General features: G+C 51.6%; 1 protein-coding gene across 1 annotated transcript in view; it reads right to left on the reverse strand.

Annotated features, from left to right (window-relative positions):
- Positions 1-394: 394 nt before the first annotated feature.
- UTP3 (UTP3 small subunit processome component) overlaps positions 395-13,145 on the reverse strand; it is a 98,528-nt gene continuing 85,777 nt past the window's right edge. The window contains 1 exon segment of the mRNA XM_075327316.1: positions 395-624. Coding sequence (XP_075183431.1) covers positions 535-624 — 90 coding nt within the window. The 3' untranslated portion in view covers positions 395-534.

The raw sequence follows: 13,145 nt of genomic DNA on the forward strand, positions 1-13,145 counted from the left end.
TATCCACTAGTTTAATATTGATAGGCTGAGGTCAGACACCGTGCACCCACACCGATAAGCTGTTCCCAGTGCCAGCAGGAAATGCTCAGCTCCGGAGCAGCTTTGTCTTCTGATGATACTTTCTTGTGGGTACTGTACAGCTGAGCCCTATTCAAATCAACAAGAGGTGGATGTGGAGCACCCAGTCACGATCAGAAGACAGGGCAGCTGCAGAACTAAACATTTACAGCTGCCGCCGACAGCACCAGCTGATCAGCAGGGGTACCTTGACATCCAAAAGGGAAAGGCCTTCATTGTTAAAGTAATGGACTTCTAATCATGTGAAAACAGTCTCTCTCCTGGAGATGGGTCCCTTATGAATATTGAATAATAAAGAGGAACAGAAAACTCCAGCTATGAAAAAAATCAAATATTTATGTGATCTTTTAACAGAAAGTGTGAAAGAAAAAACAATTGATCAGAATAATAGTTTTTGAAAATAAAAGAAAATGTATATAGTTACAAATATAAGCATTTACTGTACAGTCTCCAAATTTATTTAAGCTTGATGCTCTTCTTAACGCCAGCACGGATACCGGAGCTCTCCCCGGAATATCGGGCTTCTTCCTTGCGCACCTCACGTACCTGTTAAAGCAGAGGAAAAAAAAAAAATGTATATACTGTATATATATATTCCCTCTTCCCTCTGTACCAGTCTGTCTATTGTAACTTGTATATGTATTCTGTATGTAACCCCCTCATGTACAGCACCATGGAATCAATGGTGCTCTATAAATAAACAATAATAATAATAATAATAATAATAATAATAATAATAATAAATATATATATATATATATATATATATATATATATATATATATATATATATATATATATATATATATATATATATATATATATAATCCCAGAATTGGAAAAATTAAGGTTATTTTAAAGAGATTCCAGAACAACCTTTATATTTAATTTTGGTGGAATTACATAGTTTAGTTGATGGCTGCTCACTCTCCCCAGTCCCACGTGCTCGCTGCCTTGGGGTAACCCTTAACTCTGTTCTAGCCTTCAAGCCGCACATACAAGTCCTCTTCATCTCCTGCTGTCTACAGCTCAAAAATATCTCGCGAATTTGTGCATTCCTTAGCAAAGAATCAGCAAAAACACTAGTGCATGCCCTCAAATCTCCCGCCTCAGCTACTGCAATCTCCAGCTCTGTGGCCTCCATTCTAGCACTTTTGCACCCCTCCAGTCAATCCTAAACTCTGCAGCCCGATTAATCCACCTGTCCCCCCACTATTCCCCAGCCTCGCCACTCTGCCAATCCCTTCACTGGCTTCCCATTGCCCAAAGGCTCCATTTCAAAACACTAACCTTGACATACAAAGCCATCCGCAACTAGTCTCCCCCATATATCTGTGACCTAGTCTCCCGGTACTTACCGGCACGCAAGCTCAGATCCTCACAAGAGCTCCTTCTCTTCTCCCCTCTCATCTCCTCTTCCCACAATCGCATACAAGATTTCTCCCGTGCCTCACCCATACTCTGGAACGCTCTATACCAGCAAATTACACTCTCCCCTACCGTGAAAAGCTTCAAAAGAAACCTGAAGACCCACATCTTCTGACAAGCCTACAACCTGCAGTAACCCTCAAACTAGTACACCACTGCACAACCAGCTCTGTCCTCACCCATCCCCTGTAGACTGTGAGCCCTCGTGGGCATGGTCCTCTATCCTCCTGTACCAGTCTGTGCCTTGTATTGTTCACAATTATTGTACTTGTCCCTATTATGAATACCCCTTTCACTTGTAAAGCGCCAGGGAATAAATAGCGTAGTAATAATGATTATTATTAAAAAAAATAATAATTAACAACACCATATCCATCACCCGAGGCATGGCAATAGGAACCACAATAAAGGACTCTGTCTGCCCTAAAGAGCAAGTTTTACAGATACCAAGTGTTGAGTGACTGGATCTAGATTCAGAACTAGAATTTTAAACATTTAATGAGTATTTTTTTCGTCTTTTTTTTTATGTTCGAAGAAAACACACCTAAGCCTTTCTTTGAAACCATTGACCATTTCTGCTGTGACCAGTCCTGGAGTCAGCTACTCTATAGATTAATAGCTTTCATGTTGTATAGAATGAAAAAAAAGAGAATTTTGTTTACTTACCGTAAATTCTTCTTCTTATAGTTCCGTCTTGGGAGACCCAGACCTTGTTTACCTTGGGTGTTTAGCTTCTGCCTCCGGAGGACACACAAAGTACTACACCTAAAAGTGTAGCTCCTCCGTCTGAGCTTATACACCCCCTGGTGAGCCAGTCCCAGCCAGTTTAGTGCAAAAGCTGAAGGAAAATAGCCACCCACAAGTAGAACAGAGCAAGAGCCGGAACAACCGGAGACTCTGTTCACGACAACAGCCGGTGATAACACACGGAACAAGAAACTGCCAACAGGCAACAGGGAGGGTGCTGGGTCTCCCAAGACGGAACTATAAGAAAAAGAATTTACGGTAAGTAAACAAAGAAGGGAATTTTGTTTACTTACCGTAAATTCCTTTTCTTCTAGCTCCTATTGGGAGACCCAGACAATTGGGTGTATAGCTTCTGCCTCCGGAGGCCACACAAAGTATTACACTGCCTATACACCCTCCCGTGCATCACGGGCTCCTCAGTTTTGGTGCAAAAGCAGGAAGGAGAAAACTTATAAATTGATCTAGGGTAAATTCAATCCAAAGGATGTTCGGAGAACTGAAAACCATGAACCAAAAGAACAATTCAACATGAACAACATGTGAACACAAAAGAACAACCAGCCCGAAGGGAACAGGGGCGGGTGCTGGGTCTCCCAATAGGAGCTAGAAGAAAAGGAATTTACGGTAAGTAAACAAAATTCCCTTCTTCTTTGTCGCTCCATTGGGAGACCCAGACAATTGGGACGTCCAAAAGCAGTCCCTGGGTGGGTAAAAGAATACCTCAATAAAAGAGCCGAAACGGCCCCCTCTTACAGGTGGGCAACCGCCGCCTGAAGGACTCGCCTACCTAGACTGGCGTCTGCCGAAGCATAGGTATGCACTTGATAGTGTTTCGTGAAAGTGTGCAGACTAGACCACGTAGCTGCCTGATACACCTGCTGAGCCGTAGCCCGGTGCCGCAATGCCCAGGACGCACCCACGGCTCTGGTAGAATGGGCTTTCAGCCCTGAAGGAAGCGGAAGCCCAGAAGAACGGTAGGCTTCGAGAATCGGTTCCTTGATCCACCGAGCCAAGGTTGACTTGGAAGCCTGCGACCCCTTACGCTGGCCAGCGACAAGGACAAAGAGCACATCTGAACGACGCAGGGGCGCCGTGCGAGACACGTAGAGTCGGAGTGCTCTCACCAGATCCAAAGAATGCAAATCCTTTTCACATTGGTGAATTGGATTAGGGCAAAATGAAGGCAAGGAGATATCCTGAATTGAGATGAAAAGGAGATACCACCTTAGGGAGAAAATCCGGGACCGGACGCAGAACCACCTTATCCTGGTGAAACACCAGGAAGGGGGTTTTGCATGACAGCGCTGCAAGCTCAGACACTCTCCGGAGTGATGTAACTGCCACTAGAAAGGCCACCTTCTGCGAAAGACGTGATAAAGAGACATCCCGCAGCGGCTCGAAAGGTGGTTTCTGAAGAGCCGTTAGCACCCTGTTAAGATCCCAGGGTTCCAGCGGACGCTTGTAAGGTGGGACTATGTGGCAAACTCCCTGCAGGAACGTGCGGACCTGCAGAAGCCTGGCTAGGCGCTTTTGAAAAAATACGGAGAGCGCCGATACTTGGCCCTTGAGAGAGCCGAGTGACAAACCCTTGTCCATTCCGGATTGAAGGAATGAAAGAAAAGTGGGTAAGGCAAACGGCCATGGAGGAAAACCGTTATCAGAGCACCAGGATAAGAAGATTTGCCAAGACCTGTAATAGATCTTGGCGGACGTTGGCTTCCTGGCCTGTCTCATGGTGGCAATGACATCCTGAGATAACCCTGAAGACGCTAGGAGCCAGGACTCAATGGCCACACAGTCAGGTTGAGGGCCACAGAATTCAGATGGAAAAACGGGCCTTGTGACAGCAAGTCTGGGCGGTCTGGAAGCGCCCACGGTTGACCCACCGTGAGATGCCACAGATCCGGGTACCACGACCACCTCGGCCAGTCTGGAGCGACGAGAATGGCGCGACGGCAGTCGGACCTGATCTTGCGTAACACTCTGGGCAGCATCGCCAGAGGAGGAAACACATAAGGCAGTCGAAACTGCGACCAATCCTGAACTAACGCGTCCGCCGCCAGAGCTCTGTGATCCTGAGACCGTGCCATGAATGCCGTGACTTTGTTGTTGTGCCGTGACGCCATGAGATAGACGTCCGGCGTTCCCCAGCGGCGACAGATCTCTCGAAACACGTCTGGGTGCAGAGACCATTCCCCCGCATCCATGCCCTGACGACTGAGAAAATCTGCTTCCCAGTTTTCTACACCAGGGATGTGAACTGCGGAGATGGTGGAGGCTGTGGCTTCCACCCACTGCAGAATCCGCCGGACTTCCTGGAAGGCTTGACGACTGCGAGTGCCGCCTTGGTGGTTGATGTATGCGACGGCAGTGGCGTTGTCCGACTGGATACGGATCTGCCTGCCCTCCAGCCACCGATGGAAAGCCAATAGGGCTAGATACACTGCCCTTATCTCCAGAACATTGATCTGAAGGGAAGACTATCGAGTCCAGATTCCCTGAGCCCTGTGGTGGAGAAAAATCGCTCCCCACCCTGACAGGCTCGCGTCCGTGGTGTGCCACAGCCCAGGTTGGGGGTAGGAAGGATTTTCCCTGCAATAGAGAATTGGGAAGGAGCCACCACTGAAGTGACGTCTTGGTTGCAAGGGAAAGAGAGACGTTCCTGTCGAGGGAAGCCGACCTCCTGTCCCATTTGCGGAGAATGTCCCATTGGAGTGGCCGCAGATGGAATTGCGCGAACGGCTCTGCCTCCATCGCTGCCACCATCTTCCCCAGGAAGTGCATGAGGCGCCTTAAGGGGTGTGACTGACTCCGAAGAAGTGATTGCACCCCTGCCTGCAGAGAAAGCTGTTTGTCCCGCGGTAGCTTGACTACCGCTGACTGTGTATGAAACTCCATCCCGAGGTAAGTCAGTGATTGGGTCGGTGTCAACTTGGATTTCGGGAAGTTGATGATCCACCCGAACTGCTGGAGAGTCGCCAGAGCGACGGTAAGGCTGTGTTGACACGCCACCCGAGAAGGGGCCCTGACTAGGAGATCGTCTAAGTAGGGAATCACCGAGTGGCCCTGAGGGTGTAGGACCGCCACAACAGATGCCATGACTTTGGTGAAAACCCGTGGGGCTGTCGCCAGGCCGAAAGGCAATGCCACGAACTAAAGGTGTTCGTCCCCGATGGCGAAACGCAAGAAGCGTTGATGTTCGGGTGCGATCGGCACGTGGAGATAAGCATCCTTGATGTCGATCGATGCTAGGAAGTCTCCTTGTGACATCGAGGCGATGACCGAGCGGAGAGATTCCATCTGAAACCGTCTGGTTCTCACATGTCTGTTGAGTAGTTTGAGGTCCAGAACGGGACGGAATGATCCGTCCTTTTTTGGCACCACGAACAAGTTGGAGTAAAAGCCACGTTCCTGAAGGGGAACGGGGATCACAACTCCTTCTGTCTTCAGAGCGTCCACTGCCTGAAAAAGTGCGTCGGCCTGAGCGGGGGGCGGAGAGGTTCTGAAGAAACGAGCCGCAGGACGAGAGCTGAACTCTATCCTGTAACCGTGAGACAGAATGTCTCTCACCCATCGGTCTTGAACATGTGGCCACCAGGCGTCGCCAAAGCGGGAGAGCCTGCCACCGACCGAGGATGCGGTCAGGGGAGGCCGAGAGTCATGAGGAGGCCGCCTTGGAGGCAGTGCCTCCTGCGGCCTTTTGGGGGCGTGACTTGGACCGCCACGCATAGGAGTTCCTCTGGCCTTTCTCCGGCCTGCTGGACGAAGAGGATTGGGGCTTGGCGGAGGGACGAAAGGACCGAAACCTCGATTGTATTTTCCGCTGCTGAGGTCTCTTAGGTTTGGATTGGGGTAAGGAGGAGTCCTTTCCCTTGGATTCTTTAATAATCTCATCCAATCGTTCGCCAAACAAGCGGTCGCCAGAAAACGGCAAACCGGTTAAGAACCTCTTGGAGGCAGAGTCTGCCTTCCATTCGCGCAGCCACATGGCCCTGCGGACTGCCACAGAGTTAGCGGATGCCACAGCTGTACGGCTAGCAGAGTCTAGGACTGCGTTCATGGCGTAGGAAGAAAAAGCTGACGCTTGAGAAGTCAAAGACGCAACTTGCGGAGCAGAATTACGTGTGACAGCATTAATCTCAGCCAGACAAGCTGAGATAGCTTGGCGTGCCCACACGGCTGCAAAGGCCGGGGCAAAAGACGCGCCCGTGGCCTCATAGATGGACTTCACCAGGAGCTCTATCTGCCTGTCAGTGGCATCCTTTAGCGATGAGCCATCTGCAACCAATACCACAGATCTAGCCGCCAATCTAGAGACTGGAGGGTCCACCTTGGGACATTGAACCCAACCCTTAATGACATCAGAGGGGAAGGGGTAACGCGTGTCAGTGAGGCGCTTAGTAAAGCGCTTGTCCGGAACCGCTCTGGCCTTCTGGACAGCATCTCTGAAGTTAGAGTGATCGAAAAACGCACTACGTGTACGTTTGGGGAACCGAAACTGGTGTTTCTCCTGCTGAGACGCCGACTCCTCTACAGTAGGAGGCGGGGGAGAGAGATCCAACACCTGGTTGATGGACGAGATAAGATCATTCACTAAGGCGTCCCCTTCAGGTGTATCAAGATTAAGGGCGACGTCAGGGTCAGAGCCCTGAGCTGCGACGTCCGCCTCGCCCTCCAGAGAGTCCTCAAGCTGGGAACCCGAGCAGCGTGAAGAAGTCGGGGAAGATTCCCAGCGAGCCCGCTTAGCCTGTCTAGGACTGTGGTCCGGGCAGGAGTCCTCCACGTGAGACCTAGGGCCCAACCTGGGAGCGCGCTGCGGCGCGGACCGAGAGGGGCCTGGAGGCGACGATCCAACAGGGGCCGGGGCCTGTGTAAGGACCGGTCTGGACTGCAAAGCTTCTAGCAGCTTGGCAGACCATTTGTCCATAGACTGAGCCATGGATTGTGAAAGTGACTCAGAGTTTCTCAGCAAAAGAGGCGAACTCTGTCCCTGCCGCCTGGACAGGGGGAGCAGGGGGGTCTACATGAGCCGAGGGGCCCACTAGTGACCGAGGCTCCGGCTGAGCAAGCGAAACAGGGGTCGAGCATTGCTCACAGTGAGGGTAGGTGGAACCCGCAGGTAACATAGCCCCACAAGAGGTACAGGCCGCAAAAAAACCCTGTGCCTTAACAGCTTTGCTCCTTGTGGACGACATGCTGTTGTCTCCTAGGAGAATGATCACTGAGGGTATATGGGCAAAAAAGGGTATACAGCCCGACCGAACAGAAATATATATATAAATACGTATCTATTCCGGCACCCTAGGGGTTACCGACCGCTAACAAGCGGAGTGTGTGTCCTCCAGATTCCCTGCCTTAGGTCCCCCGGAGCTGCAGAGCTGTTCCCTGAGAATCCTCCACCGGCAGAATGCCAAAAAATGGCTGCCGGAGCTCTCAGGGGAGGAGTGGAGCCGTGGGCGGCGCCAGGAAAGTGCGGGAATCTGGGGTCCCCACAGTGATCAGTGAGGGGGGAGGAAACATGCAGGATGCTCCAGCCCTCACATCCGACGTCAGGTCGGCAGTCCCGCCCTTACCCCTGACAGGCAGGCCCGGGGGCGGGATTTTTGAGACTAGGCCGCGATGAAGCCGGGGACTAAATTTGAGACCGCGCCCGACAAGCAGGCACGGTCGGCGCGGAAATCCGCCGGCCTTCTCAATTCAGCAGCTGCCGCAGCGTCCGGGAAGAAGGTGCGCTCCCTGCACAGTCCCCAATGGGGACACAGAGTACCTTTGAGTTTGAGGGCCCGGTCCCTGAGGTTGAATAGACTCCGGTCCGGCAGATTATTATTATTATTATTTATTTATAGAGCACCATTAATTCCATGGTGCTGTACATGAGAAGGGGGTTACATACAAAATACGTATACAAGTTACAGTAGACAGACTAGTACAGAGGGAAGAGGGCCCTACCCTTGCGGGCTTACATTCTATAGGATTATGGGGAGGAGACAATAGGTGGGGTGTAGGTCAGGCGGCAGCTCCGCACGGTGGTCGGGCGGCAGCTCCGCACGGTGGTCGGGCGGCAGCTCCGCACGGTGGTCGGGCGGCAGCTCCGCACGGTGGTCGGGCGGCAGCTCCGCACGGTGGTCGGGCGGCAGCTGCGCACGGTGGTCGGGCGGCAGCTGCGCACGGTGGTCGGGCGGCAGCTGCGCACGGTGGTCGGGCGGCAGCTGCGCACGGTGGTCGGGCGGCAGCGAGTTCATTGTAGATTGTAGGCATTTCTGAACAGGTGCGTTTTCAGGTTCCGTTTCAAGTTTGCAAGAGTAGGGGATAGTCTGACGTGTTGAGGCAGCGAGTTCCAGGAGACTGGGGATGCTCGGGAGAAGTCTTGGAGTCGGTTGTGTGAGGAGCGAATGAGAGAGGAGGAGAGGAGGAGATCTTGGGAGGACCGGAGGTGACGTGTTGGAGTGTAGTGGGAGAGTAGTTCGGAGATGTACGGAGGGGAAAGATTATGCACAGCTTTGTAGGTCAGTGTTAGAAGTTTGAATTGGATACGGTGGAAGATTGGAAGCCAGTGGAGGGACATGCAGAGAGGAGAAGCGGGGTGGTATTGAGGAGAGAGGTGGATAAGTCGGGCAGCAGAGTTAAGGATGGACTGGAGAGGGGCAAGCGTGTTGGCAGGGAGGCCACAGAGGAGGATGTTACAGTAGTCGAGGCGGGAGATTATGAGGGCATGCACTAGCATTTTAGTAGATTGCAAATTGAGGAAAGGGCGGATTCTGGAAATATTTTTGAGTTGAAGACGGCAGGAGGTGGTGAGGGATTGGATGTGTGGTATGAAGGATAAGGCAGAGTCAAAGGTCACTCCGAGGCAGCGAACTTTGGGTACTGGCGAGAGCGTGGTGTTATTTATTGTAATAGATAGATCAGGTGGAGAGTGTAGGTGAGACGGAGGAAAGATGATTAGTTCAGTTTTGGCCACATTGAGCTTTAGGAAGCGAGAGGAGAAGAAGGAGGATATAGCAGATAGACATTTCGGGATTTTGGACAGCAGAGATGTGGCATCTGGGCCAGAGAGGTAGATCTGGGTGTCGTCGGCATATAGGTGGTATTGGAAGCCATGGGACTTTATGAGTTGTCCCAGGCCAAATGTGTAGATAGAGAAAAGTAGGGGTCCTAGGACAGAGCCTTGAGGGACGCCAACAGAGAGATGGTGGGATGAAGAGGTTGTGTGGGAGTGGGAGACACTAAAAGTGCGATTTGAGAGGTATGAAGAGATCCAAGAGAGGGCGAGGTCTCTGACACCAAGGGAAGAGAGGATCTGTAGTAGGAGGGAGTGGTCAACGGTATCGAAGGCTGAGGACAGGTCTAGGAGTAGGAGTATAGAGAAGTGCTTGTTCGCTTTGGCAGTAAGCAAGTCATTTGTGATTTTAGTCAGGGCAGTTTCGGTGGAGTGATGTGGACGGAAGCCGGACTGTAGGTTGTCAAAGAGAGCGTTAGAGGAGAGGTGGGAGGAAAGTTCAGCATGGACATGCTGTTCCAGGAGTTTTGAGGCAAGTGGGAGTAGTGATATGGGGCGGTAGCTGGTAGTAGAGGTTGGATCGAGGGAAGGTTTCTTTAGGATAGGTGTGACTGTTGCATGTTTAAAGGCAGAGGGGAAGGTTCCAGTCGTTAAAGATAGGTTGAAGAGATGGGTTAAGGCTGGAATAAGGATGGTGGTGAGGTTGGGAAGGAGGTGGGATGGCATGGGGTCAAGTGCGCAGGTGGTGAGGTGCGCTTTTGAGAGCAGACGTGCAAGCTCTCCTTCGGTGATGGTGGGGAGGAAGTTTATGGGGGAGGGGCAGTGGTCAGCTACATGAAGGGGTTGTGGTGGCTGAGCAGAGAAGACTTGCCTTATTAGGTCGATTTTTTCTTGGAAATAGGTGGCAAATTCTTCTGCAGAGATGAGGGAGGTTGGAGGGGGCAGTGGTGGGCGAAGGAGGGAGTTGAAAGTGTTGAATAACTGTTTGGGGTTGTGTGTTAGAGAGGATATGAGGTTTCTGAAGTAGTCGTGTTTAGCGGAGGTGAGGACTGAACGAAATGTGTGAATTGCATTTTTGAATGTGGTGAAGTCTTCCTGGGAGTGCGTTTTCTTCCACCGCCGCTCTGCAGCCCTAGACCTTTGCCGCAGTTTTTTAGTGAGGCTGTTGTGCCAGGGTTGTCTATTGATTCGTCTCACTCTGCCATGCACAAGGGGAGCGACTGAATCAATAGCTGATGTGAGGGTGGTGTTGTAGAAAGTAGTGGCGCTGTCTGTGTCGTGGAGGGACGATATGGAGGACAGTGGGAGGATAGAGTCGGCGAGGGTGTGCATGTTGAGGTGTGCAAGGTTTCTGCGGGGATGTGCTAGGTGCTGGACAGGGGGGGTAGGTGAGGAGGACAGGGCTGAAAAGGTCAGAAGATGGTGGTCAGATAGGGGGAGGGGGGAAGTTGTGAAGTCAGAAAGGGGACAGAGGCGGGTGAAGATAAGGTCTAGTGTGTGTCCATCTTTGTGGGTGGCAGAGGTGGACCACTGAGTTAAGCCAAAAGACGATTCCCACAGGGGCTGCGGAGGGAGCCCGGTCCCAGTAAATGGATGACCGCTCAGGATCCCACTTCTCCCAGAGCCGCTAAGGGATTGTGAAGGAGACGGCATGAGGCTCCGGACTTTGTACCCGCAATGGGTACCTCAACCTTAACAACACCGCCGACGTAGTGGGGTGAGAAGGGAACATGCCGGGGGCCCTCTTTTCTTCCAACCGACATAACTAATATGAGAATGCATGAGTGGATGTGTGCCTCCTTCCACACAAAGCATAAAACTGAGGAGCCCGTGATCCACGGGAGGGTGTATAGGCAGAGGGGAGGGGTTACACTTTTTTAAGTCTAATACTTTGTGTGGCCTCCGGAGGCAGAAGCTATACACCCAATTGTCTGGGTCTCCCAATGGAGCGACAAAGAAATTCTCTTTTTCTTTATCGTTCCTTTGGGAGACCCAGACCTTGGGACATTCCAAAGCTGTCCCTGGGTGGGCGGAGCCTAACTTCACAAGTGGGCGACAGCCGCCTGAAGGATGCGTCTGCCCAAGCTCGCATCTGCCGAAGCATGAGCATGCACTTGGTAGTGCTTCGAAAAGGTATGCAGGCTAGTCCAAGTGGCAGCCTGACAGACTTGTTGAGCCGTAGCCTGGTGCCTAAAAGCCCAAGATGCACCGACAGCTCTGGTCGAGTGTGCTTTGATCCCCGGCGGGGGAGGCACCAGAGTACTCTGGTAGGCGTCCGAAATGGTCGACCGAATCCAACGGGCTAAGGTCGGCTTAGAAGCAGGGAGGCCCTTGCGCCGACCTGTGGTTAGCACAAAAGAAGGGAATTTTGTTTACTTACCGTAAATTCCTTTTCTTCTAGCTCCAATTGGGAGACCCAGACAATTGGGTGTATAGGCTATGCCTCCGGAGGCCACACAAAGTATTACACTAAAAGTGTAAAGCCCCTCCCCTTCTGCCTATACACCCCCCGTGCTCCCACGGGCTCCTCAGTTTTGGTGCAAAAGCAAGAAGGAGGAAAAAATTATAAACTGGTTTAAAGTAAATTCAATCCGAAGGAATCTCGGAGAACTGAAACCATTCAACATGAACAACATGTGTACACAAAAAAAACAGGGGCGGGTGCTGGGTCTCCCAATTGGAGCTAGAAGAAAAGGAATTTACGGTAAGTAAACAAAATTCCCTTCTTCTTTGTCGCTCCATTGGGAGACCCAGACAATTGGGACGTCCAAAAGCAGTCCCTGGGTGGGTAAATAATACCTCATAATAGAGCCGTAACGGCTCCGTCCTACAGGTGTGCAACCGCCGCCTGAAGGACTCGCCTACCTAGGCTGGCATCTGCCGAAGCATAGGTATGGACCTGATAGTGTTTCGTGAAAGTGTGCAGGCTCGAACAGGTAGCTGCCTGACACACCTGCTGAGCCGTAGCCTGGTGCCGCAAGGCCCAGGACGCTCCCACAGCCCTGGTAGAATGGGCCTTCAGCCCTGAGGGAACCGGAAGCCCCGAGGAACGATAAGCTTCGAGAATTGGTTCCTTGATCCACCTAGCCAGGGTTGATTTGGAAGCTTGTGTCCCTTTACGCTGGCCAGCGACAAGGACAAAGAGTGCATCCGAGCGGCGCAGAGGCGCCGTACGAGAAATGTAGAATCTGAGTGCTCTCACCAGATCTAACAAATGCAAATCCTTTTCACATTGGTGAACTGGATGAGGACAAAAAGAGGGTAAGGAGATATCCTGATTGAGATGAAAGGGGGATACCACCTTCGGGAGAAATTCCGGAACCGGACGCAGAACCACCTTGTCCTGGTGAAAAACCAGGAAAGGGGCTTTGCATGACAACGCTGCTAGCTCAGACACTCTCCGAAGTGAAGAGACTGCTACCAGGAAAACCACTTTCTGCGAAAGGCGTGAGAGAGGAATATCCCTCATTGGCTCGAACGGTGGTTTCTGAAGAACCATCAGCACCCTGTTCAGATCCCAGGGTTCTAACGGACGCTTGTAAGGAGGGACGATGTGACAAACCCCCTGCAGGAACGTGCGTACCTGCGGAAGTCTGGCCAGGCGCTTCTGAAAAAAACACAGAGCGCCGAGACTTGTCCCTTAAGGGAGCCGAGTGACAATCCCTTTTCCAATCCGGATTGAAGAAAGGACAGAAAAATGGGCAAGGCAAATGGCCAGGGAGAAAAACCCTGAGCAGAGCACCACGACAGGAATATTTTCCACGTCCTGTGGTAGATCTTGGCGGAAGTTGGTTTCCTAGCCTGTCTCATAGTGGCAATGACCTCTTGAGATAATCCAGAAGACGCTAAGATCCAGGACTCAATGGCCACACAGTCAGGTTGAGGGCCGCAG

The sequence above is a fragment of the Anomaloglossus baeobatrachus genome, chromosome 11 (assembly GCF_048569485.1).
Source record: "Anomaloglossus baeobatrachus isolate aAnoBae1 chromosome 11, aAnoBae1.hap1, whole genome shotgun sequence".
Taxonomy (NCBI): Eukaryota; Metazoa; Chordata; class Amphibia; order Anura; family Aromobatidae; genus Anomaloglossus; species Anomaloglossus baeobatrachus.